General features: G+C 41.2%; 2 protein-coding genes across 6 annotated transcripts in view; one reads left to right on the top strand and one right to left on the bottom strand.

The window, feature by feature from the left end:
- The window catches only part of PANK4 (pantothenate kinase 4 (inactive)), a gene marked incomplete at its 3' end in the record, with an annotated part of 21,981 nt that extends 9,687 nt beyond the window's left edge, over window positions 1-12,294 (top strand). The window contains exons 8-19 of one of the 2 annotated variants that reach the window (XM_082776953.1): window positions 1,433-1,514; window positions 2,690-2,790; window positions 3,509-3,664; window positions 3,810-3,922; window positions 4,440-4,527; window positions 6,514-6,665; window positions 8,178-8,233; window positions 8,798-8,847; window positions 10,282-10,389; window positions 10,838-10,938; window positions 11,455-11,523; window positions 12,081-12,294. In XM_082776953.1, coding sequence (XP_082633079.1) covers window positions 1,433-1,514; window positions 2,690-2,790; window positions 3,509-3,664; window positions 3,810-3,922; window positions 4,440-4,527; window positions 6,514-6,665; window positions 8,178-8,233; window positions 8,798-8,847; window positions 10,282-10,389; window positions 10,838-10,938; window positions 11,455-11,523; window positions 12,081-12,294 — 1,290 coding nt within the window. Of the gene's footprint in view, window positions 1-1,432; window positions 1,515-2,689; window positions 2,791-3,508; window positions 3,665-3,809; window positions 3,923-4,439; window positions 4,528-6,513; window positions 6,666-8,177; window positions 8,234-8,797; window positions 8,848-9,378; window positions 10,255-10,281; window positions 10,390-10,837; window positions 10,939-11,454; window positions 11,524-12,080 lie in introns of those variants that run through there. The other variant, XM_082776954.1, reaches the window with a different exon arrangement.
- LOC309886264 (putative glutamate receptor) lies at window positions 12,232-26,163 on the bottom strand. 4 transcript variants are annotated; one of them, XM_082776955.1, is made up of 13 exons: window positions 26,064-26,163; window positions 25,756-25,835; window positions 23,761-23,963; window positions 22,082-22,188; window positions 20,020-20,051; window positions 19,322-19,381; window positions 18,593-18,772; window positions 17,506-17,732; window positions 16,712-16,809; window positions 15,968-16,185; window positions 15,446-15,671; window positions 14,766-15,013; window positions 14,080-14,218 (listed from the first exon to the last, which is right to left on the bottom strand). In XM_082776955.1, the coding sequence occupies exons 4-13, from the start codon at window positions 22,152-22,154 to the stop codon at window positions 14,117-14,119; spliced, it is 1,464 nt and encodes a 487-aa protein (XP_082633081.1). In that variant the 5' UTR covers window positions 22,155-22,188; window positions 23,761-23,963; window positions 25,756-25,835; window positions 26,064-26,163; the 3' UTR covers window positions 14,080-14,116. The 4 variants fall into 4 exon arrangements, with proteins under 4 accessions (XP_082633083.1, XP_082633081.1, XP_082633082.1 ...); XM_082776957.1 differs by lacking the exons at window positions 25,756-25,835; window positions 26,064-26,163 and adding an exon at window positions 12,232-12,357 and having other exon boundaries at window positions 14,099-14,218; window positions 23,761-24,260; XM_082776956.1 differs by lacking the exons at window positions 25,756-25,835; window positions 26,064-26,163 and adding an exon at window positions 24,084-24,259.

Genomic DNA, 26,163 nt, shown 5'->3' with positions numbered 1-26,163 from the left:
GGGACTTAAAATAGATTCTCACCTTAAATCAGCTTAAAGGACTGCTCTTAGGTAGGTAAGGCAGGGCTACAAGGATCTGTTGTGGGAGGGGTGAAATAAATGTGAATTGCCTAGGAGTTCTCTCTGGCCTCTTTCTCTCTCTGTATTTATTTATTTTTGATTGACAGTAATTGTCACTATTTTCTTAGATAGCTGCCACTGTTATTCAATTCCTCTTGCTGACTTCTACTATTTCTTTTCACCCCCCAGGCTATGCAATGTAGGATTGTTCTGCTGAGATAATTAGAAGCTAGTATCGGTGGTGGTAGTTTGGGCTTTTGTAGATGGTTTTATTAAAAAAAAAAAAAAAAAAAAAAAACAAGCTGTAATTCTTTCCAGGTTTTGAAGATGTGGCAAATACTAATGATATTTCAGTTGAAAACCAGTGCAGTCCAAAAGCTCACTTAATGCTTGGTACGGGTAGATTGGTTCCTGCACCTTTGCAATGCATGTCGCAGTTTTATAGAACCAATGATGCTATATTTTATCTCATCTCAGTGCTTCAAGCAAGCGACTCCTATATGCTGCTTTATTTTCCTTTGTTTCACCATTACAGTCTTTCTGTAAAACCTTGGTTGCGTTTCAAGAAAACTACCACAAAACTGCAGCTCTAGATTGCTGTAAGCATGTTATCAGCAATTCAGTCTATACAAAAATCTCACTGTAAATTATTATTTTTTTCCCCTCCACTATAGTTAAACCCAGCATTAACTTTTCTGATATTATCTGCTCTAGACCTGGCTTACTGTCCTTTAGAGGAGGTCTCACTCAGCCTTGTCTAGGAAAGCTACGGGTGCTAGGGTGGGTGGTGGTCCTGTTTTCCCTGGCATTCTTTTATATGTTTACTTTTAAACTAACCAACCTGATGGGGAAAATGCCTATGGAGAACGTACAGGGTGACTGTATATTGTTGCATGTTAAACAGTAGCAGAATGAAATAAATAAAATGAACAGTGGCTCGAATGTGTTGGATGCACAGTGGCACACACCTAGGTTGATGACCTAGAAATCAGCTGACCTTATATTTCCAGCCTGTTCAAGCAAGAGGAGTTGAATATTCATGGGATGATGCAGTGGTCTTTCCTGGCGAAGCATTCGCTTCCCTCTGCTTCTGTGGTTGCACAGGCTTAGAATACGCACCACTTCTGCATGTATTTTTTTCCAGCTGTCTTAGAACTGTGGAATGATGTGTGTAAGCAGTTCCTCCTGAAGCTGTGTTTCAGAAACACCATTTTTGGAGCACCATTAAAATTACTGAATGTGTTAGAATGTAGCACAAATGAATATTATCATCTTTAGTTGTTTCTATTAAATTTAAGTGTAAATCTAGTGACAAAGAAGTACATATTAGCCATCAGGGACCATCCAATTGCAATGTTTCATATTGTGGCAGGGAGAGGTTCAGGCATTGTTCCTGAGACATGAAGGCTACCTGGGAGCCATTGGGGCATTTTTAAAAGGAGCTGAACAAGACAGTAAGTACAGCATTGCTATGTTCTGTATATGCTGTGTTCTGAAATGTCAGTGTAATGTCCAAGTTTCTCTTAAGAGGCTGCATGTAAGTTGTTGCCTACATAAATACATTTGGCACTAATAAACACAGATGCTGGGCTTTGCTTTTATATATTCTGGCAAGAACATGTTAATTTCTCACTGTTTTCCTGCTCACCTTTGAGAATCCAGCAGGATTTGGCTCTTCTCTTCTCTGCATTTCTGCAAAGAGCAGTCATTACCTCAAAATCAAATTGGGGAAATTGAGTTACTGAGAACTTTCCTCCTCTTTAAGGGGCCAGCTTCTGAATTCAGTTAATGTACTGCAGAAGACCGGCGTCTCAAAACTTACTCTTTTGAGTGAAAAGCCTCAGAGATTTCTATGAAGGATGAGACACTTCTTTCCAGCATTCTTTGGGTATAGGATGCCTTGGTTGAATTTTGCCATTTGTATTTTCCTTTTTTTTTTACTTTCTTCTTGATGTACTAGCAAGCCATTCAGTACCTTACTAATAGTGGAAAAAATAATGAGGTGGTTAATGATGCTTAGTTTTAGTAAATATCAAATGTACCTCAGAGCAATGGATGTGGAAGTCATTTCATACCCACTTTATAGACGTGGGCAGGTAACCAGCTACTGAGGAATTAAAGACATTACTTCTGTAGCATGTTCTGTACATATGAACTTAAACTTCTAGAAAAACTCTAGAAATAACTAGTGTTTATATGAACCTTACACTATGCCTTGAGTTTCGCAATATATTCTATTAATAATGGATTTATTTTTAGAAATAAGACATTAGTTCTGATGACAGAAAAATTAGCCATCAATAGTGCTTTGAAGACATTCCGCTCTTATAGCCATTAATGATAAAAAAAAAAAAAAAAAAAGTGGTTTAAAAATGATTTTAGAATTGTAATTGTCTTGTGTCTCATTCAGTTTAATCTGAAGCTCTTTAGAGGTAGGTAAGTCACCAAGAAGTTAAAACATACCTACTGGGGCCTAGAGGGAAAAATCTGATTTATGTATAAAGACAAGGAGAAATGGCTTTTGCAGTGAACCAGCTTCTCTGAAGGGGTGCTGACTCTAGACTTGTGCATGGGAGTATTTTCAGTTTTATTTTCAGATTATGTGTCTTTCTCTCTTTCTCTTTTCTAGATCCAAACCAGTATAGCTGGGGAGAGAATTATGCTGGGAGTTCTGGTCTCATGAGCACATCACCTGATGTTTATCCCATGCAGAGAACCAGGAGTGGTACAGTATGTGGTTGTCTTTCCTAAGCTAAGTGCTTTCTCTTGGCAATGGTGCTTTAAGCCTGGACAATTATTCTAAAGCTACTTGCTTCGTGCCCCTGAGACTGTGCTGCTTGCCGAAAGAAGTGACTAACACAGTATCTTGTATCATGTGTGGTGGTGTCATGTTGTGCACGATGATGTCTTGTGTCATCTGTGATGGTTTGATGTAATGCTTCATAAAAGCAGATGACGGCTGCTACTTTGTCTTGTTCTGCCTCACCAAAGGTGGGAGAAAACATTAGTCTCCTGCCCTTTCTTTGAAGTAGCAATACAGTAAGCAATTAGAAAATACTTTCAGGTTCTTAAAATATTCTAAGACTGGATCTGCTGAAGTGCTTTTGAAAAGGGAACAATGGTGGAGCTCAGCATATTTTACTGTCCTCTGTTGATCAGCATGCCAATGTTTTTCATGTCAATTTTTTTTTTTTTTTTTTTTTTTCAAATTTCCTCTATCATTGGTTTATCTCCTCCCAGTCTTCAGAAGGTAGCTTCCTATACTTGGGGGGAAAGGGGAGGAAGCGAACTTGGCTTTAGTTGGTTATTTTCTGTTTGTTCCTTGGCATTTTTAGACCCAAAGATGATGTATAAAACTCTTACAGGCTTGTGTAGGCCTTGTGCTAGTTTCACTTATTATGAATCAATTTCTGAACAAGCTCTAATAATTCTTTCATTTTTTACCTAGTTTGACATGTTTGAAATGGATAGGCTGGAGAGACCACTTGTTAACCTGCCACTGCTAAAGGACCCATCGACCTATATTCCAGACACTGTTGACCTCACAGATGATGCCATGGCCAGAAAATACTGGCTTACCTGTTTTGAGGAGGCACTGGATGGGGTAAATATCACAAAGGAGTTGTATGCATGAGTGATAATTGAATAATATAGCAAATGGAGGGGTTGTTTCTCAGCCTGAACTTTAGGTCAGTTAAAAAGAAAAAGTCATTTGATTGGTAACTTCAGTCTTTCCTCTTCTCTACCAGGTGGCAAAACGTGCTGCAGCCAGTCAACCAGATTCTGTTGATGCACCTGAGAGAGCTGAAAAGTTCCGACAGAAATACTGGAACAAGCTGCAGACACTCAGACAGCAGCCTTTGTAAGTGTCTTTCATTTTCCTGCTTTCATCACCTGGCTGCTTCTGTTGAGCAGAGCAAATTAAAAGCAAACTATAAACAAACTAAAAGCTAAGTAAAAGCTTTTATTAAATATTAAGCAGAACAAACTGAAATCTGCTTAGGCTGGAGCAAGTTGATGTGCCAAATATCAGGTCCTCTGAACAGAACCATAGGATCTCCCCTATTAGAATTTTCGAGTTAAATTCTATCTCAGCAGAAAAATGACTAATGGTCTAGAAGTTATTTAAAGCAGTAATGTGTTAGTTCAGTTGTCTGGCAACTTTGCTTTGAACATTTCCCCTCTCTATTTAAGTAGTCTGAGTAGATTCGCCACTTAGAGACTGTTTAGCACATGTGGCATGTGAAGACTTTTAACTGAAACGTCTGTCTTACGTGCCGTGACTTACTGGAATTCATCCTAATTATGGAGGAAACAGGAGAAAATACCTTTTTTCTGTTTGAAGTAGTTGATCTGTTTTCCCCTCTCCCTTTTTAAAGTGCATATGGTACCTTAACAGTTAGAAGTCTTTTGGATACAAGGGAACACTGTTTAAACGAGTTCAATTTTCCGGATCCCTATTCAAAGGTAAGTTGTTCTTGTTTTACAGGGTGGACAATGTGTAAGTTCAAGACACTTTTTCCATACTCTAAAACTTTTTATAAGTAATGGTTTATAAAGGGAGAGTAGTAACTACCTTGCAGCAGCTGGTGGTTGCTGCTCTGAGGAGAAACAGCAGTTGCTGGTGGGATTTAAAGCCTTTGACCTCTAACCTGCTGAATGCCGTCGTGTTGAGGGTAGTGCTAACAAAAAGTTACCAGCTTTGGTTGTGTCATGCTTCTGAGAAGGGAACTGGTGGTGTCCATCCTGCTCCTGATGAGTACATGGTGTCCTTCATCAGATGCTATTGTAACTTGCTCCTTCAGTGAGGATCTGTTTCCTTCAGTTTAGAAGTAAGGAGACTACATGGAGAGGCTCCACTTCTGCTCATGGATAACCTTAGAAGTGACCTGAGTAATCAGTTTACTTCCTCTTATACTGAGGCTACTACTGCAGTCTAGCAGACTTCAGGAATTTCTCTTTCCTGTTTTTCTCCTCATGGTACAAAAACCATTTTCAAAATTAAGGAAAGTTATGTGTAGCTGTGTAAGTACTTCTGAATAAATCTGAGATTTTCAGACAGTTGTGAAAGGCAATTGGCATTATTATCTTGTAGAGCAGTTAACAATTTCAAGAGCTCCATGCAAAAGTCACTAATGCTATGAAGTTTCTGTGTTCTTTTAGTTACCTTACACTGTATTTTCTTTCCTTCCTCTGCCCCAAAAAGGAAAGAAAAGTAAATTGAGGACAGGGAGAAAGAGTTTCACAAGCAAAGTCATCCTCCCCCACACCATAACTCCCCAAAAAGGCCTGAAAAAACAAAACAAATCTGTTTGCTGTGTCCCTTAATTGCTAAGGCAGTCTCTCCTTACACCAAACTGTGCCACTTTCCTGCATCTTGTCTCTGGGTTAATTTCCTGCTGTGCTGTAAAAAGTTTGATTGCTTTTGTAACTGCTGAGATACTTTGCTGAGTTGGGTTGGAGTGTACACAAATGCATAACCTGTAGCTCTTAAAAGAATTTGTTGCTATTCTGCAGTTGTTCAGTCTTTGGGGTTTATTCTATGATGTACTATTGTTAGGGGAGAGGACATGTGAAGTCATCACTTCTCAAAAATAGCTTTCTGTACTGGTGATCCTCACCACTTTTGTGCAGACACAGGAACAATAACAATACCAGAGCCTGATTAGAGACTTTTTTTTTTTTTTGACTATTGCTCTGTTTCTGCAAAGTATGTAGAAGCTTCTGCATAGCTGCACTGTCACATGTCACATTCACTCTAAGAAAAAGTTAGAACTGTGTGAGGTGGCTTTTACTTTTTTTTTTTTGCCTTTTTTTTTTTGTAATTCAGACAAGATAGTGGCAAAAAAAAGATGATGTAAAGATGGTAATCAATACCATTTGTACATTTTTAAGTAGAACTAGCTATGTAACACTGATCTCACTGGAGGTAGAAGTGGAGGAAAAAAAAAATCAAGAGCTTCTAGGCATCTGGGATGATGAACCTCTTGAAACAAAAATTTAAGAAAAACAAACAACACCTCCAGTTTTTGTAAAACTGCTAGTGGTAAGCCTCCTCATGCAGATCACCTGGTTTTGGTGGATCGTGTTGCTGCTTAAGTGTCTTTTTTGTGTGTCTATACTTCCATTCCCCAGTCTGCCCAAGATCTATCATACCTCTAATCTATTTGTTGTTGTTTTTTTTTTTTGTTGTTTGTTTTTTTTTTGTTTTTTTGTTTTTTTAAGTAATTCTTAGGCAACAGAACACATTCTAGCACTAATAAAGCTTTTTATTAGAATCCCAGGAAACTTTTTTCTTGTTGTTACTAAGCATGCTGATAACAGTAACTTGTTGGTCCATTAGAGGCCATGAACGTAGAGGAGAATGCTTGAACGTGGTCTTGGGACTGAGACAACCAATGATGGGTAAGAATTTTTTGTCTATAAATCCAATGTTTCATGTCTTTCTTACAGGTAAAGCAGAAAGAAAATGGCATAGCCTTAAAATGTTTTCAAAGCGTAATCGAATCTTTGGATTCATTAGGCTGGGAGGAGAGGCAGTTTGCTCTGGTGAAAGGACTTCTTGCGGGGAATGTCTTTGACTGGGGAGCAAAAGCAGTCTCAGAGTAGGTGTTAAATATTTTAAAAGCACCCTTTTAAGACACAGAATATCCACTTGTTCATTTTAAAAATAATTAAATAAAGTGCACCCATCTAACTTTAATTATAGTTTGTATTTTACCTAATCATATGTTGGTTGTTTATTTGCAAGCATTGTTGTGGTGCAGCAAAGTTTACATTTCCACCCTTTAAAACCTGGCAGACACGTTGCTGTGAGTGTTTGAATTAAGTGATAGAGCATTTAATATTCCAGCCTGGCTGCTTTGCTTGTAGCATGGTTAATAGCCTTGCTTTTGGGTATATGTTGTACTTAAACCGATACTATGTACCTCTAGGAGAAAATATGCTGTTTTTCTGCAACCCACAGTTGTCCTGATATCACTCATTCAGTGGGCTGTAAGCTAGATTGGGTGGTCTCTTCTGATGACTAAACACTAAGTATTTTTGATCAACATACATTCCTATTGCTGTTTTTAGAGCTTTTTTTCCTTACATCCTTTCAGCAGCTATGAATTCACGTAAGGATATAAATGCCAGCTGTCTTAAAATATTTTTGATTTTGCAACTCTGGATTTTACAGCTGTTTTTGTGGGGTTGATCACATAGATCCAATAACACGGGAAAGGGTGTCACTGCCTCACAGCTGACATTCAGCTCTTCCTTTCCTTTTCTGCATCTTTAAAGTTTTCCCCTCTGAGTAAACCAAAAAAAAGTCCACTCAAAACGAGGTGATTCAAGGCTGCCTTGGCGCTCTTAGACTTGGGGTACTTCTGATGCTGCCCACAGCCACAGAAACGAACTGCCACCTGTAATAGCAGTTAGTCTAGTTGCTCCTTGTGGTAAGTGCAGCTCTCCCTCTCTTTGAGGAAGGAACTAAGAGATGTACAGGCTGAGTTACATCTGGTACTAAATGACACGTAAGGAACTTTGAGACATGACTGGCAAGCACTGCCCACATGGTGTAACGTTTTAACTGGCAGCTTTGAATCCAGCCTCATTACCTGTATGCTCATCACCACCCAAGTGTTTGGAGCTACTTTGCTGTATGTACAGCCAATAGCTCTTAAATCCTGTACCTAGTTAAGGTGGTCTTTTTTTTTTTTTTTTCCCTGCCTACACAGGTACAACTTTAAAATATTTTTTGTGAACTAATCTTCAAATTAGACTTTGTATAGCACTGGTTTCCTGTGCAGGTATTTTAGACCCTGACCACATTTATGGCAGTTTGCAGACCAAAAGTCTTCTTTTTTTGCCTGTAGAGTAGTTCCTACAAATGTTTGTATATTGTTGGAGCTTTTTTCTTTTAGCATAATAACATTCTAATTTAACGTACATCTGAGCTTTTTGTGTTTAACATCAGAACAATGTGTCTGTTTCTCAGTCAATGGACCTACCCACACTCCTCATAATAATCAATGCAATAAAATTGCTGACCACCTGCTAGAGGAATGTTTGAATTGTGTTTTTATGTGATTAAGTTGCTTAACTACATACCCTTTATTTCTCTCATGATACAGCGTTCTGGAATCTGAGCCACAATTTGGATTTGAAGAAGCCAAATCAAAACTGCAAGGTACAGGGGGAGATGTGTGGTGGTTGGAACTGGATATTGCGTTAATGTGAGTGGAGGAGAGCAGGAAGGTAGTGATTGTGATGGTTCTGCTGCCCAGATGATGAGGACCCATTCATACTTGCTGGGTTTGTCTGAAATACAGATTTATAGAGTTTCAGGGGAACGTTGCTCTTTGCATTCCAAAGGAACTGGAACCTGAAAGCCTATCTCCTTGCACAGAAGTCTTAGCTGCACAGGTGTTTGGAATATCTCAGCTGTGCTATTTTTGTAGTGTTCTAATCCTGTCAAAGCAGTAGTGTCCCCTCAAGTACAACCCCACCCATTTTAGGGTGAGCCATAATGGTATTTAGCTCACGTGACTCCATTGGTTTATTATGAAAATTCCATTTCAAGAGCACTGTAATTGAGCTATTCCCATAATTAAGACCTTAGCAACTTCTTGAATATACAGTTTTAACATTCAAAACCTGAGCTCAAACTGCTTCAGCATCTTTAAAAAGACCAAACATACAGATTTGCTCCTTGCCTAAAAGTAACACTAATATGATTTTCTTTGTGACACAGAACGTCCCTGGTTAGAAGACTCCTACAGTCAGTGGCTAGAGCGACTGAAGGTACGATGCCACAATTGTTACTAACCATAAGTAATTTAATACATTAATCTTGAGGGGAAAAAAAAAAGCGTTAGCTTGTTTTTAACAGATTTAATAGAACCCTGTTCAGGCAACTCAAAATAAACTCTTATTAACACAGTACCAGTAATTCAGCAGCCTTACCATAAAGACAGGAATAAAAGGGATTTGACACTTCATTACTTACCAAGTTTCTTAGCTGAATTTCTGCAGGAACTGCAACATTCATAACCCAGCTGCTTTCAGAGTTCTTCCAATGTACCCATAGTTCCCTTCTTTATCAGAGCACTTTTATTTCTACACAGCTGGACTTGTAATTTTGAAAACTTAAATCCAAACGTAATGTCTGTATTGTTCCTCCATCTCAGTAATCAAGCTAAAATCTGCATTAATTAAGGAGCTTTCTGAAAGTAATTAATCAATTACCAAAGCTTTTTGGCTCTGTGTGATGTTTATTACTATTTAATTAAGGTTCACTGAAAAGCTGAAATGTTTTTTTGGTTCTCTCTGTAGATCTATGTTGGAAATGATAGACAAATGCTTGGTGTAAGCGGACCGCTCCAAATCATTGCATATTGTGTCTTAAAAGTATCATATAATCATAGAATCACTTAGGTTGGTAAAGACCTCTAAAATGTAATCCTTTATGACAGTGCTAGTTAAGGAAATTCAAGCACTGTCCTGACCATTTTTTTTCCTTAGGAATTGAGCATTAGTTACAGTAGAAATTCATCTGCTGTTACAAACTGCAGTGAACTAAACTTTATAACATCAGATTTAGAATAAATCAAAATGTTAATGGAGAATAGGAAATATTTTTTTATTTTAGGATGTCACTGCCCCTAGTAGTCCATCCTGCCCTTTCCTGGCAGAAGGAAATCCTGTTCACCCTACATCATGCTAGCTTAAAACATCCACAAAGGTAGGTTTACCCTGATAACCAACATGTTCATGTAGGCAACTGTCCATGCTGCTGCTTCTGTTTTAGGGAAGGTTATTCTCCAGCTGCATGGCATAATGAAATGGGATTTCTAATCTAGCCTCCCAAGGGTAGGATTATAGGTGTGACTACCCACCCTTCAGAGCCCTCTGAAGTAAGTTTCTGTTCCCAGCTGCTGGAGTTACACACATCTTTGGCAGCTGTAGCTTAATTAACAGAGTTTGAGACAGCTCTCGAATGAAGTGAAGTAATTATAGGTTGTTTTAAATAACTGTGCAAAGACAATCTTAGGGAAACTGATTTTGCTTAAGATCAGAGGTAGATGAAGTACTATGCTGCTGCTAGATAATGAAAATTGCCAATCACTTAGGGGTATAAAACCTGGGGTCTTAAAATGAGTGTTCCTAAATAACACGAACTATTTAATGACCTGAACTATGAGCTAAAGCCTGAATGAATTGTTTTTTCTCTTGCAGGAGGGTCCCCCTCATAAATGTGCCTTAATTTTCGCAGATAACAGTGGAATAGACATAATTTTAGGAGTCTTTCCTTTTGTGAGAGAGCTCCTCTCTAGAGGGACAGAGGTAAGTGTTTTTTGTTGTAGAGTCAGCACATAATGCAGCGTCTGTAATTGGTAAAAGGTTTGTTAAATACCTACTAGCAGTGCACTTTGTGAGACTGGCTCAGCACACCTCAATTGAGAATGATGCAATTTAGGGCAATGAGCTTCAGGCCCCAAATCCCTGGTACTCTGAGGTCTAACTTTAAGTAGACTGCAAAACGTAACAGAGCAAAGGGAGACTGGCAGATCTAAGTGTGCTAAACCAGGGTTTATGATGTCAAAAGACCTGATGTAGCTGGTTAACCTGGGAGGGGTGGGGGGAAATGAGGACTGGGCCTCTCAGGCCTTCTCCTCTCTCAAGGCCTCTTTTTTTTTATAAGCCAGGCAATGACAATCTTTAAACAAACAAGAAGCTCTAACACCGTATTGCCTGCATTAATCAGTGAACTACTCTGACATCTTTGCCTCAGGTTATATTGGCTTGTAACTCTGGCCCTGCCCTAAACGATGTCACCTACAGTGAATCCCTGATTGTTGCTGAGCGGATAGCAGCGATGGATCCAGTTATTCAGTAAGCCTATAACCTGTCTTCATTACGTAGCATACAAAAGGGGAAAAAAAAAAAGTTTCTTCTAACACACATAGTTGTTATTTGTGTTTATTGCTGTCTGAACTCTGCAACCTGGAAGTAAGATACAGAGGATGATCAGCTTAAGGTGAAAAAATCTACAAAGTGGTTCTTGTTGGCACGTCATTCTATCTCCTGCTAGTGTCATCCCTGATAAGGACTCAAGCTACTAAACCCCTGTACTTCTTATGTTAAAAATGAATAGAGGAAAATATGCATCATGCACAGACTAGCCTATGTAGAGGATATATATAAATATATATAAAAGTGTGTGTATGTATATATATAATATAACTAAATAACCTGTTGCTTAAGGAAACATGTTTCTGAGTCCTAGCAGGAAAAGAAACCTTTGCAAAGTACACTCAACTATTCACTGTCTGGCTTATTACCAGAGTTGCATGACTATGTTTGACAGACCATGTAACACTTTTTATTTTTATATTTTTTCAAATAAAGATCTGCACTGAAGGAAGAGAAGCTGCTGTTGGTCCAGACAGGTTCAAGTTCTCCGTGTCTAGACCTAAGGTATATTGGCAAAGTACCAAATTTGTTTTCATCAGGTGAAGGATAACCAGAGACTATTAAGTGTTCTGGAATTTCTCAGCCACACTACACAGAAATCGTTAAGAGGTGCTCAGTCTGGATTTGCAGACTTGTGATACTGATCAAGCCTTCCTAGTTGTTCTACAGCTTATGTTTCATTTTGGTGTTCAGGAATTATATGTTGTCAGTTTCATGGGCAACTTAATTATTGCTGATGTAAAATATACTGTGTGCAACCAAGACATCCACTTGAGCGTAAGAAGCATTTCATGTTGTTAATTTATTTATTTTTTATTTCTCTACTGCAGAGAGAACTTAACCTGTGTTTTCTGGGAAAGCCCAATTCTGTATGCATTTGATGAAGCTTTTAAAACTACATTTCAATCCCATTTCCTTTGATTAAGGTGTTCCTTGTTTAATGCCATCAGTAATTCCATACCCCAACACCTTTTCTATAAAAGCTAAAGCCCATAGAACATCTAGTCTTTATATGTAGCGTATGTAAGTATGACTGCTTCTAAGTAGACCTCTCATTTCAGCCGCCTGGATAAAGGCCTGGCTGTGCTGGTCAGAGAACGGAAGACGGACTTGGTTATCATTGAAGGCATGGGTCGTGCCATCCACACAAATTACTACGCGGCTTTGAAGTGCGAGAGCCTCAAGCTTGCTGTTATCAAAAACTCCTGGCTTGCCGATCGTCTCGGAGGGAAAATCTTCAGTGTCATTTTTAAGTACGAAGTGCCATGTAAATGATACGGATCCGGTCGACAGGGTGAACAGGAGCAGCAGAATGGACTTGCACTAGTTTTACTTTAACTGTAAAGAATGTATTTTTATTACAACAGGGAAAAGAGGTCACAGGAAATTCCATATTTATATTGTGCTTTTGTGACTTAAAGCAACAATATGATTCACTCTATAGTATACACACTCAAATATATATATGTATATCTCACTCATTGTTTATTTTGGTAAGTGTTTATTTTAATGCTGCAGTATTTGTGATGAAGAGACTTTATTTTTTTGTTCTGTGAGACATTCATATAGAAATATATTTAAATGTCAATGAAACCTTTTTTTATATATCTCTGCCTACTCTGCCAGCAATGCCATGGCACATACCAAATAGTTTTTAAAGTGCTAAGTGAATCTGACATTGTATTTTTCCATGTCAGCTTTTAAACTTACCCAACCTGTTTCATGCTCCGTAGTTAAGTTGGTTGAAGGACTGATCCACCTCCTACTCTAACCACCATTGCTTAAGCTGCATTTAAAATAGAAGTGTCATGATTTGAGAGCACGTAGCCAATAACTGAACAGCACTACAGCAGTTTGAAGAACTCGTAACTCCTGCTGCTTCCACTGTTTGTTCTTGTTGCCACTGAGGGGTGGCAAGCTGCACCTGTACTAAATTCTGGGCAGCTATCAGAAGTTTAGAGTCTACACTATGCTTCAAGTGACTCTGTAATGCTTTATTCAGGAACACCCAGCTATTTCCCCATCACAAGGCAGATTAGTGTCTGCTTTCTTCGGTTATTTAATGCTGGAGCTGATGTGAATTTGTCTCTTTGTTCATGCAGCACAGTTAAAAAAACACTTCCAAGTAAGTGAATTTGCTCCCTCCCACCCCATCAGATGTGCAGTACATAAATGCAGTCATTTAACCATGAATTTACAAACCAGCATGTGCATGCATCAGTCATTCCACCTCTGAAAAGAAAACCATCTTAATTAGGAAACTGTTAAATACGCAACTGAAATAACTTCCCCATGAAGTTCAACTGTTTTTCTTTGACAGCAAGAGAATAATGTAAAATACCCATTACTCACTTGCCCTTGCTTAGTGAGTTTGTACTTCCTTTAATTGACTGATTACCAAATTTCATGCTGGTGAATTTTAATTGTTATTCCTAAATACTTCCTGATCAGGTTAACTAAGACAACCTAGGAAACATCTGATGGGAAACAGACATTTCTTAAATCTAGTTCCTTAATTGCATCATCCCCTTTCTTGGATTTTAGGCTACTGCAGAGAATGCAGTAAAGTCCTGCATTTTGGGGGATTATGCAACAGTACTGTCCTTTCTGATTCAGAAATTACCTTCACAGTGACCATCATCTGCCTAGAAGAGAGGAAGAGTAGTCTGTAACTAAAATATTTAAGAAGCAGTTGTTTGTGATTAGAACAATCAGGTGAGAGCTTTAATTTTCAAGATTGTTCCTCATACTGTAATTAGTAAACAGAGGCATCACGTTAACCTATCCTAACTCCCTTACTCCTATAGGCATTTATGCACTTACATAGTAAACTTCTAAACTAAATATAGGTGTGATTCCCCCATCTTAACCTTCCTTAATTTTTAACAGTTGCACTCCATCCTTCATCAATTTAAATTTCTCCCAGCTGCTTAGTTTTCTTTTGAATCCAGCTCCACCACCAATCCAGAAGTGCTGTGTGTTTATGATTAGGAAACTAACACTCTAGACTTGCAGAAAAATACGTTTCTACAGTGATGTAGTTCCTATGAAATACATATGGTAGAACCCTAATACACACCCATTCCTTAACAATTTTTTAAGCATTAGCTCTTCCTGAAGTCTCCTGGCTTTGTCTTGTATTTTCTTTTATACGTAGACGAGTGCACATTTCTTCTGTGAAAATGGAGCAACAAGACTTCTGAAAAACAAAAGGGGAGAAAACAAGGGGGTGAGTTCTTCTGCATCATAAAATCCACTTTTAAAATGTGTGCTACCCATCCATTCCAATGGATGGAGAACAAGAACACCACAATGCACATTCAGATACCAGTGCAGTTTTACTTACATGTGGGTTCCTACTTGTCAAATGACTTGAAAATAGCCATACTTGAGAATAAACTTGTTATTGGTGATTTACTGTCCTCTGTACACACTCAGAGTGTTGCAATGCAGTTTCGCTGCATTACAGTAAATATTTCTACTTAATATTTTAGGCTTCATTTTATTATTTTTATACTGTTTTGGCTACCTGCCTATCACACAGTCCAAGCTACAACGTTTCAAAGATGTAAAGAGTGAATACTTAGCAGTCTCCTTGATCCCATTACATTCCTTTCCTTAGACAAAGCAAGATCATGATGTTAAGGAAGCTGGTATTCTGCCCAGTGGGGCAGAACGGTACCTAACTTGTCTGTGCTAAACAGCAGGGATCCAAGGAGGGAGGACAGGAGATGACCATCATCTACCTTGACGTGTCCAGCAGCGTGTCTGCTCTTATTCGACAGCTCCACCACAGCTGCAATCACTCCCAGTGCAAGGCCAATTGCAAGAGTAAGGAAGAGTCCACCGAGGGCTTGGGGCTGGAGAGGACTCCATCGCTCTCTGCTTTTGTGAAGGCAGCTGGTCTCCCACCACTTGTTCCGCAAGTAGTCAAGGTCACCTGACTCACGCAGTTTGAGGACCGCAATGGAGAGCTTCTTAGTCCATGGGGATGCTAGCAGCAGTGGAATGAAAAAGTATAAGACAGATCATGAATATTATAACATTTTAAAGCAGCCTGGTGCTACCCTACCAAGCAGTGTTAGCTGGGTGCTGATTCCCAGCTACCAAATGGTCATTCTGCAGAACACCACAGACTAAGCTGAGTGCTTTTTTAGATAGCAATGATTCCTGTTGTATGCACTTGCAGAATAGTAATGGAGTGAAGGTCCTTTAACAAATACAAGCAATCAAGCTCACAAGAAAAATTTCTTTAGGAGCTCTGCATCATTCCCGGGCCCAAGGCTTAAAAACTAAGTAAATAAAGGAACCAATGCTCCTGAGTTTCAGGACTTAGCTGTGCCAGGCTGTTTGCTCTCAGTCTGCTATTTCAAACCCATGAAATCCAAGTGGAGAAGTGGGACAGAAGTGGTGCACTGTGACTAACCCTGGGCTGTGGCAATGCCAAATCCTCTGGCTCCGATAACTTCAGGGGCTCTGATCAAATTGCAGTGCCTGGCAGCTGCAAGGTCTTGAGAGATTGATTCACCAATGAAGGCGTAGTTCGAGTCCATCACGCGTTGAACTGCTTCCTGGTAGGTTTTGACTAAAACGTGGTCTCGTCTCTTGTCCATATACTCATAGATCATCTGATGGATGGGATTCTTGGAGTTCTGCAGCCCAAAAAAACAAGTGTTAGACTGAAGAGTAAAACAAATGTGCAGCACTTCTGGATAAATATGCAAAGATTGTGAAACAATTTGGAGATTAAGAGCACATAAATCATTCCCCCTTTTGGGCCATCTCTGTAATGAAAATTATCATCTAGCTGGCACAGATTTCCTCTCAAATCTTACAGGGATTAATTATTTCCCACCACCACCCCTCAAAAATAGCTTTTACAGGCACCTCAGCCCCAGCTTAGCAGCCCTAAGGCACGTGTGTATGTGTGCAATCAGATTCTCTGCACCTTGAAGTAGTAGAAGGTGGAGGAGCCGTCCAACGTCCCAAACTCGAGCTTTCTTTGCTTCACAAGATCTTCAAAAGTCTGGATTGGGAGCTGCTCGCTGCCAGAGCTCAGCAGCGCGGTGAAATTGGCGATGTAGGCAGCCAGCAAGGCTATGGTGAAGAGCCACCAGATGGCGGCAATGACCCGCACAGAAAGAGCTTTGGGCCGAGGGGTGACACCTGCGCGACCAGAGGAGCCGATAAAAAGCAAGGGAGGTGATGTACAGTGAGAGAGACAGCTTGTGTTAAAGCCGGCACAAGACTTCTTTTTAAATAAAGGCCAAACTGCAAAACTTGCCCTGCAGCTACCTAGGAAATGCACAGGCCTGAAAAGCCCTCAGTGGCTGAACAGCACCAACACCACACACTGCGCAGAGAGCTGAAGCAGCATTAGTGGCCAGAGGCAATAAAAAGCCTCCACTCTACAGGATCAGGGCGAAGGTTAGCTTGACTTTCCCCAGAATAAGCGTTACAGCAGCAAAAAGCAGTCCTCAGCTGCAGCCAGCCACCTGTACAACTCCAACAAGTCTCAAACTGCAGCTGAGAGTTTGAGTACTGCCGAGTGTCCCTGCTGCAATGTCCTTCCCCTCAGCAGCACCCAGCCATCCAGCACCCGGTGTTACAGACAGATGAGGGCTGGATAAGCAAGCAGCTTACAAAAATATTCTGCTTCCAGGGCTCCTCTGCTGCAGTCCTCTCAGCTCACCTTGCAGCGCGAGCGCTCCTGCTCCAAACCAGAGGCTGTTTAAGAAGGTGAAGTGATTCTCTTCATTCTTGGGCTCGTTCCATTCACAGGGGCTCAGCCTGTGGGGAAATGATGGGATAAAACCAGACAGTCAGGAAAAAATAACCCTGTAGCATGACATGCAGCAGCGCAGCTAGCCCAGAAATGCCTTTTCCTTCCATGGTAGGTCCTTCTTCACTTGTGGTCCAGTTTAACCAGTACAGAGAAAGGTGTTCCTGCTCAGTGCCTCAAGTATTTCACAACAGTAAAAGCTCAGGAGGCTCCTCTTACAGGTTTGCCAGGTCCCTTCTTGAACCACTGCATCTAGTCTCCCTGGCCCACCTAAGAGGCAACACTGGCTCTGTTCTTTAGTGTAAGAAGAAGGCCGCTCCTTGGAAGGAATGCTTATCTATAAAAGACTACACATAGAACTTGAAAAGCAGCACCAGAGCTTCTGTTCAAGACTCCAGCAGCAGAGAGCCTTAGCGCAGCATAATCAAGAAAGGTGGGAGAAAGCTGAATCTCCTCAGAAGAGGAGGGAGGGGAAGAATTCCTTCCAAAGTCAGTGCAGGACTGAGTGCATAAAAACACCAGGAGAGAGAACTGCACGTACGAACGTGGTCACAGTAAAAAACAAGTTCGAAAAAAGTGAGGAAGAAAAGCTGAAGTACAAACACACAGGCTTTTAGCAACTTGTACTTTCTCTAAAACCGAGATCTCCTCATAGCTGGGAAAACAGTCAACTTTTGAGCAAAACCTGTGACACGTGTTTATACCTGGCAACAAGAAAGAGGCAGAAGCACGTCAGAATATAAGCAAATAGGAGACCTGTCCAGGTCTCCTTACTGAAAGGTGCCAGGAAGTGGAAGAAAGACATCTCCTGCGACATGGTGTCCTTTCGAAGCAAGATTCCAATCCCAGTCTGCAGGAATGGCGTGGTGAAGGAGACCACCTCTTCTCTGGCTGATGTGACTGTTAGGGGAGCCACTGCAATGTCTGCTTCCTGTAAGATGAAAAAAATACTATCAACTATCCAACCTACCTGATGATTTCTGCACTCAAATAGAACACTTCCCAGGCTGAGTGGGCAGATATCTACATGGCAAACAGCTTCTCTGTCTCACTGGACAGCTGTGGGCTTTGACCGAGCTCCAGAGGACAGCTTTCCATTTTGCACTGTTCATAGTGGGGAGCTGGCTGGTGTCTGGGGCCTCTGGTTTCCTACGATCCAAACAAGCTGAGGCTGTGCACCATGAACTACAGTGGGTTTGTTTACAAAAAACAGAAGGCACGTTCCTTACTTTTTCTGGCTGCAGCACCTACATGGCTGACAGGACATGTTACTGAGTTCAGAGGAGCAAAGAGAATTCGATTCAAGTGTTCCCAACAGCTGGCAGAATGCTGGCTGGAGGGAGTGGTACCCCATGGATAAAAAGCAGGTTCAAGCAGCTATTTGGATAGTCTGAGGGGTTACATTTCAGAAGAGACAGGTTTGGCCTAGAGCTTAAGTACAAGGTACCTTTTCCTTAAAGCCTTTGTTTCATTACAGAGCTACGATGTCTCGTGCAGCCTCTCAGATTACAAAGGCACTGGGCAGTCTCTGAAACAAGACAAGAACTGCAGCAGGAGTGCCTTGTTACAATGATTTCTACTATGGCCATTGTCTCCTTGTTTTGTAGTGTCCGTATCTGTAGGACAAAACCAGCTACAAGTCTTTCTGTCCATCAGTTCTACACAACAGGCAGAACAACTCCCAGGTTGCTCAGTCCCCAAGGAAATTCTAATTAAGAGCTGTGCCAGCCCAGCCCTTTGGTCTCTTTCCTGTTACAGCTGCAGTTTTCACAAACATACGATGAAAATTACCTGTCTCAAAATCTCTCCAATCATCCCTGTCCAGTTTCCATTGGAAGAGACAGCGCCGTACTTCCCATCTCCCACCACCTTCACCTTGTAGCTGAAGTGAAGCATTGAAGCAAGAGCTTTCAGCAGGTCAATGCAGTATCCCTCCAGCTCCGCCCTTCTCACCATGACGTAGGGATCTTCCTGCATAGAGAGGGAAATGCACACAATTACATGCCACCAGTCTGCAGCATGCAATTGACTATGAATTAACCCTTCCCGCCCCCCCCCAAAAAAAAAAAAAAAAAAACACCTTTCCACAAAGACCCCTGTCCACGTTATCAGGAGGAAAACATTTCCAGTCTTGAAAGATACTCACAGGAGTCATGTGCCGCTGCTAGTAAAAGAATACAGCTCCAGGAAGGGCAGCTGCATTTTGCACAGCACATGTACTACATAAACAAGTGATGCCCTCTTCACAGGCTTAACACCCAAATACATTACCTTTGGCCCATCAGTTGAGAGTTACGTGCTAGTGTCTGGCAGCAGAATCAGAAAATCTGCTGGTGTTGCTTCTTCTGAATGATCCTGACTGTGTCAATGAATCTTTCCTTTTTTTTTTTCCTTTTTTTCCCCCCATTTTTTAATAACATGTTTTTAATTTGGGCAAATGTGTGATATGTATAATATATCTAATAATGATATAATTCCAGCTACCTCCCAGCCACTGTAAGTATCACGTAACTGCCTTACCAGGATTGTTGTGACAGTCAAAGTTGGAAGATTCTCTTCTGGTCCCCTCAAGTCAGTGTCCTACAAATAAAAGTGAAGAATTAATTGGATTTCCCAGAACTGGCCCCACTTAGCTAGGGTTTACATTACTGTGTGTGTGTGAGTTAAATCAGCTAGAAATCTGCTCCCCTGAGCTGCAGCAGGTCACCTCACCACTACTCTGCCTTCTTCAGGAATTGCTGTTCCATGACAGTAATTAATAAATCACAAATGTTTTGCTTTACTGCATGTTATCAGTGTACTTTGTGCAAATAAAACATCACTTTAGATGCTGTCGCAATTCTTCAGATACACGGTGCATACAGTCTTCTGAAAGATAGATCAATTTATGTTGCTGACAAAACAGCTAGCAGCCAATTAAGGCCTCATTAGAGAGCAATTGCAGGAGACAGAACAGTAGGAAACCTGAGATGTTGAGGAAAGGAGACAAAACTTCGCCTCTGCACAGGCACACAATTCAGGAGTGCATCTCCCAACCTTACACAACTCAAGGTGCTTTCTGATCAGTACCACTTCAAAACAGCTAAAGCTTTTGCCAGGAAAGCTGCCTGCCCATCACAGATGAAAAGCCTTGCACACTGTCACATCTACTTCTGCATTTAACACACTTTCTCACAAACAACTTCACTCATAGCTCTGCACCAGTGAATTGGACGTACCTTATTCGCAGCAGCATCATTCCTCATCGCTCCTGAAAAACAACAAAATAACTCCTTGCAGCATTTATATTTTATGGTTCCTTAAGAGTGAAGTTTCATAAACTCATTTCATGTTGCACTTACACAGAACGACTACCCTTAGCTCAGAAGCTCACAGCACAGCTGACTCACACCAATTTTGCCAGGTTTGTTTCCTCTTTCACAGCACAGTGTTAGTGTGAAGCAAACAGAAGCAGAAATGTACACCACCAGACTCAGGCTTCAGAGGATTCTGACTGTAACTTTATTATTCTGGTCTTCACACTTTGAAGGACGGATTTTTCAGAACTGCCCTCTAGACAAGTCGAAAAGCCAGCAGTTCTGCTACTTCACACAGCTAAGATTCCTCCCTAATTCCTGCAAAACTCTGCCTGTAACCCTAAGGAAAAGCAGAAGCTCATCAGCATTACACTCCAAGGCACTGGGGTTTCTAATTCTTCTCTTCCCCTAATAACGAGAGGTTCTTCCTGTCAAAGCAGACTGTCTTGCAACTACAGGGGTAGAAACCCTTCTCCAGCTCGTCCTCTTGCATTCCCCCCAGAATTAGAAGCACTCCGACTCTTTCCTTCCTGTGAAAATTCAAACCTCCACAAGGATCAGGACCAAAACCAGGAACCAACAGGTACTGCACTAGAGAAGGGTCTGCAAGTCTGCCCTGTTTTGCCTCTTCTCTGCATCCTATGCAGTAAGGGAAGTAAATACAGCTGAGAGTTTAAACGTGATGAGAGACAGTGCAGCCTGCAGTGAACAACACCCTGCCTGTTGTCAGATCTGCCATTGACCTGTTTTATGTTACTTCTTCTCGTGCCTCTGTTTCCCATTTGTAAAACAAAGGCTCTGATACTTTCCTATTTGGTAAAAATCCACCTGTAGAAGTATCACTAATGGGGTTAGCTGAGTTTCTGGTTCTGCTCTCTGCCCTTTTAATAAATCCTGTTAAATTATTTGATCCACAGCCTCCTTTCTCATAACACTCAGAAGAACGCTGTAATAATTGTGATGCAGAATTAAAACCACAGCCACTATATGGCTTATTAATTGCCCAGGATGTTTTTCTGGAATGTGCACATTGCTCCTCGCAATCAAAGAACACACAGTACAAAGGCCAAAAATCCCTCAAGAGAAAACAAAAAACTGAGGGTGTTCTTGCTCTTCCAAGCAAAAGCTGTGAGTTTTTCATTAAATATAACAACATATTCATTCATTATGTATTATTCATTCTCTGGTTTTGCATTTTCTTGTCTTGTGCTGAACTCTACATTATTGTTAAAACAAAAACTGCTTTTTCCCTCTCCACTACAGTTCTCCACGGGAGCTGGAAATCTTCACAAAGGAGTTTTCTTGTCTCCCTTCAGAAACTCATTAGAGCCAGTAAAAGCCATTTGAGGCTCCCTTTTGAAGACCTGCTAGGGTTTCTTGGAAGAAAACAGCCTGTACTGAGGGCTTCAGCTCCCCCACAGTGGCACTGGACGCAGCTGTTCAAAGCCCTATTGTAAGGGCTCCTGAAAGGACCATAAGTAATCAAGTCACAGCACTAACCCAAGTGCTAACCCAAAGTTCATGGCAGTGACACTTCTCAGCAGCCAGGTCCTCGTTGTGAGGATCTACAAAAACACAACGCAAATAAAAGGGACTCATCCCTCCAAATCTTGTCCCCTAAAGGCTTGAAACTACTGCCCTGAAGGCAGGAAGCTACTGCGGCTGCAAAAATCAGCCTTGCCCTTACCCCTTCTATTCTGAGCATGAACAGCCTTCTGATGGGAGATGACTCTGCCTGACTTCATGAGAAATGGCTTGTAGCACTGTTAAGAACTGCCTCACCCCGATTTTCTACCCTGTCCTTCCTGTCCAGGCTAACACCCGTGCCTTTGTGTCCTCCACCCATATTTCCCTTTTTGCATATAGATTAAGATACAGGCTTCATCTAGCACTAGTCGTCAAAGAACGAGAGAATTATCAGACTGTGAAGAACAAAAAAAATCAGATTTGGACGCAGCCAGCATTGTTGGCCAAATATTCTCACCTGCGTGGCTTGATTCTCTCAGGAGCAGCATGGTTGTAAGCACAAAGAACACGAAGTGTTGTCCTTTGTCCATTGGAGCAGAAATAGTCACTGTCTAGAGGAAATTCCTGCTCAAGATGAAAGACAAGTAGTTAAGGCTGGTTTTATGGTTCCTCAAAGCTGAGTTAAATCAGTTTGTCTTGGATTGTCTGCACCACATTTGGAAGAGTCCCAATTGTTTTTCATTTTAAACACTGCAACAAAATTTCTGCATGACTTGAAATAACTGTACATGTGTCATGGCAAAACAGCAACAGAATTATGAAAGAAAGCCAGTGCCATGTTATACTCCATCTCAAGCTTCTGCTATATTTTTGACTATTTGTAATCACAGTGACAACCAAGGGTCAGGATACCATTGTCACAGAAACTACAAAAGACACACTGAAAAAGTACTAGGAAAAATCACCATTTAGGAGACTATGCAGGTGAAAAAGGTGCTACAGTGTGGTATTACCTGCTTCTGACTGATGTGCTCAAAGAGAGAAAGGTTGCTTCAGTTAATTTTATCTCATCAACTTTTATGAATTTTTCCCCAAACCTGCACACCTGTGAAAACTCCTGACATTACAAAGGCTCAGTGGTTTTTCTCATTCATTCTCTCTACATTTTTCACTTTCATACGAAGAATAAGAAGTGAATAAAATTTACACAGAAGATTATTTGTGTTAAATTTAAATGCTGCCTCTTTTTGTTATTGTTAAAAATACTTCAAAATGGGATTAGTGTTAAAGGATCAAAGGAGAGGACTGACATTCAAGTTAGGGAGCGACCTAAATTTTCTGAAAGTAATTATAGAATACAGACAAAATGCTAGATACTCTTAGCTGTTGGGAGGGCAGCACATGGACAGTCCAATCAGCCACCAAGGCACAGAGAGGAGAAAGCAGCAGAGATATTCTGGTTGAGCCACTAAGGAATTGCTTTTTTCTTTTTCTCTGGTTTCTCTTCTTAAAGCTTTAGATTTAACCTCTAAATTTTTGCTAATTTTCCTTGCAATTGTGTATACGCTATAAAGTGATCTATACTTCAGGCAGCTTCCTTCAATAAGTAAAGAAAAAGCTGTTCAGTATTCAGAGCTGGTAATAAAATAATAAAAATGAAAGAGTTGTTAACACACTGGCTACTGTCTAAGAACAAACACAGTCTAAATATGTGAAGAAAAAAAAGCATTTTTGCAAAGGCAAATATACTTCCTTTAATCTAGTACTGGAATGATTTAAGAATAAACAGAATCAGTAATCAGTTACAGAGAGAATAATGGGAGCACAGAGGGCTTCAGCACCTCCAGCCTGTGACGAGTTCTTTAGCTACTGCTTAAACTAAACTGCAGCATCCACTTACCACATCTACCTGGCGAGGTACTACAAAACTTTCTCAAGTTTGACAGCAAATCAAACTAAGGATTTAAGATGCTACTTTGCTAGAAGCAGCTCTCACTCCTCAGAAGCTTTTCAGCCTTTCAAGAACTAAACAAAAAAGAGACACCACCTACTCCTCTGCCATCCTTCTGCATGCAGTACTGGAGGAAGGCATTAGCAGCATGGAAAAGCTGGGCAGCCACCAGCTAGGAAGGAGACAGCCTGCTGCAGGCAGGCTGGAACAAGCAGAGCAGCGAGTGAAGGCAGCATCTCACTTACAGCAACTCCTTCAAGCCTCTCCCAGCTTGGCTTGGCTGGCTGGGCACCAGCAGGAACACCGATGAGCAGCAGGCACCGTGGGACTGCTGGAGCAGGCGGCGTGGCAGCGCTGGGCTGTTATAAGCCCCGAGGGAGGAGCCGGGGGGGGCTCCTGCAGGATGCCCACTGACAGCTGGCACCGCAGGCTCCCGGGGCACCTGGGGCTGGGGAAAGAGGAGGGGGATGTTTGGAAGCAGTTTAGTCCAGCAGCTCGATGCCACATCAAGGGTCAGAAAAGCTGACTGCTACTGCTCGGTCCTGTAAAAGCCTTTTTTCTACTGAACTGTGCCCTTTCAGCTGTGCCCATCTCCTGTCTACTGGTCCTGCAGGCTTAAAGCTTTCTTCATGCTGAGTGTCTCAGATCAGCTGCAGGACTTGGGTATAACACCAAAACCCTCTCAGATCTGCTCCATGTTTTTTCTCCCAATGCCCAGAGCACTGAGGAAAAGCCTGAGCTTCAAGGTAAACCTGGCTTGCACATAACCATTTAAGACACAGGCAAAGAAGTGAAATTCCTGTTCCCTTCACCCTTCCAGTTAATCATTCCACGTCAGACATGAGCTACAGGACAGCCCTGCCAAGCAGCCACTTCTACTGGGCCAGGTCATTTATAAATACACACACCAAAGCACTGCAATTACAAAGGAGGGCTTTCACAGGAATTCAGAAGAGAGTAAATTATTACAACCCATTCTGCAGGGGAGTTGGAACATGTCCACACTTGAGTAAGAAACAAAAAATTACTTCCCACTTGACTTTAATCGCTGTCCAAGATGGAAAACACTCCAGCTGCTTGTGCCTTCTTCCCTAAGCTTCTCTTAGATATGCCAGTAAGCAAATCAATCATTAAATGTCACCACAGCTTGTCTTCTGCCACAATGAAAACCACTTACCTTTCCATAAAAAGTGCTTATAATACTGCATTTGGTGATGTCTGCCTTAACGGAGTGAAAGGGCTTGACTCACAGCTCGCTGCAGTTAAGGGGAGCTTACTTTTAATGCACGTCAGACGCCAGCTGGTGCAAGTCATCCTCACAACATGGCAAGATGCTCATGTAGGTTATAAACAGTAACTACATGCTCTCTATTCAGCCAAACCAAAAAGAATCTTGTAAGATCCATTCACCTTAGATGCTTTGGGCTGCTTACAGCTGCACTGCCAGGTACTACCTTTGGTGGCCAGCACGTCAGTTGTTTTTCACTTTTCTGTGTAATAGCTTCACCCTAGAGATTCTGGCAAAGGGCTGCATAGGGAGGGAGGTGAGCAAAAAGCAGATAAGCTGAGGTTCCCAGCTGCTTCTCATGAATATTTTTCTAGGCTTTAGTAAGATGCACATTATGGTATGTGATTTGTCACAGCCGGCAGCTAATGAGGGCTAAGCCACTAATAAACTCAACTCCAAGCAGCTGAAAGCATCTCAGCTCTGACAAAATGAGTTTTTAAAGACACAAACATTCAACATCAGTGTTCTTACACACTAAGTTGGAGAAATACGGACCATAAATCGCAAGGCCAACCATGTAGTGTTTGTCATTCGGAAACTTAGGACTCCTAATCTTACACTGTAATGAGCTGAAAACACAGGGCAGGAAGCTGAGACATCACAGGATGAGCTCTGGACAAGGGAAGATACTTGCTGTTACTCTACAAACCAGCAGAAAAAGATAAAAAACAGGCTTTCTCTGGACAGAGATTTAGCTCAAGGCTTTGGAGTTTTCATTTATTTGGCAGTGGGTGGAGCAGGGCAACAAGAAAAATCCACTCCAAATCCTAAAAGATCTATGTACTTAAAAACCTGATTGTGATACCAGATTCAGCATGAATCTTTCCATTTGTAAACACAACAGCAACAAAAATATAAACAAACTTATTGGTTAAATTATCACTGTGCTAATTATTCTTCAGAGCAAATGACATTTTTAAACATCTCAGTAGCTTTTTACTCAGTTACTGACCTTCTTGAAGAATACTGTTTTCACCTGCCTTTCTGAATTCCTTCACACCTGCTGCCAGGCTTTTGTTGTTGCATGACATCCTGAAGGGAGAACAAATACCAGTGACTGTGCAGCATTTGCAAGTGCTTCTGGCCTCCATCTTGGATGAATTCTCGACCCTGCTGTATTAAGGTGTGTGACTGTAGTAAATATTTGCACCTTCTTCATGGCAAGCAGTGATTACTGCAAAGCAAATGCTGCCAGCTGAGCAGCTGGCATGCACAACCTGCTGTGGTTTCATGCTCAACCTGGATCTACGCTGAATCTACCTGCAGTTTCACGAGGGAGATGGAGAATCTGCTTTTTCATCTTGATCATCATATGAATGGTGGAGAAGACTGTCCAGAGAATAAGAGCAGAGAGGTAGTC

Source organism: Aythya marila (genome assembly GCF_965140915.1).
Source record: "Aythya marila genome assembly, chromosome: 21".
In the NCBI taxonomy this organism is placed as follows: domain Eukaryota; kingdom Metazoa; phylum Chordata; class Aves; order Anseriformes; family Anatidae; genus Aythya; species Aythya marila.
Note: the sequence above shows the minus strand (reverse complement) of the source record. Positions and strands in the feature narration are given on the sequence as shown.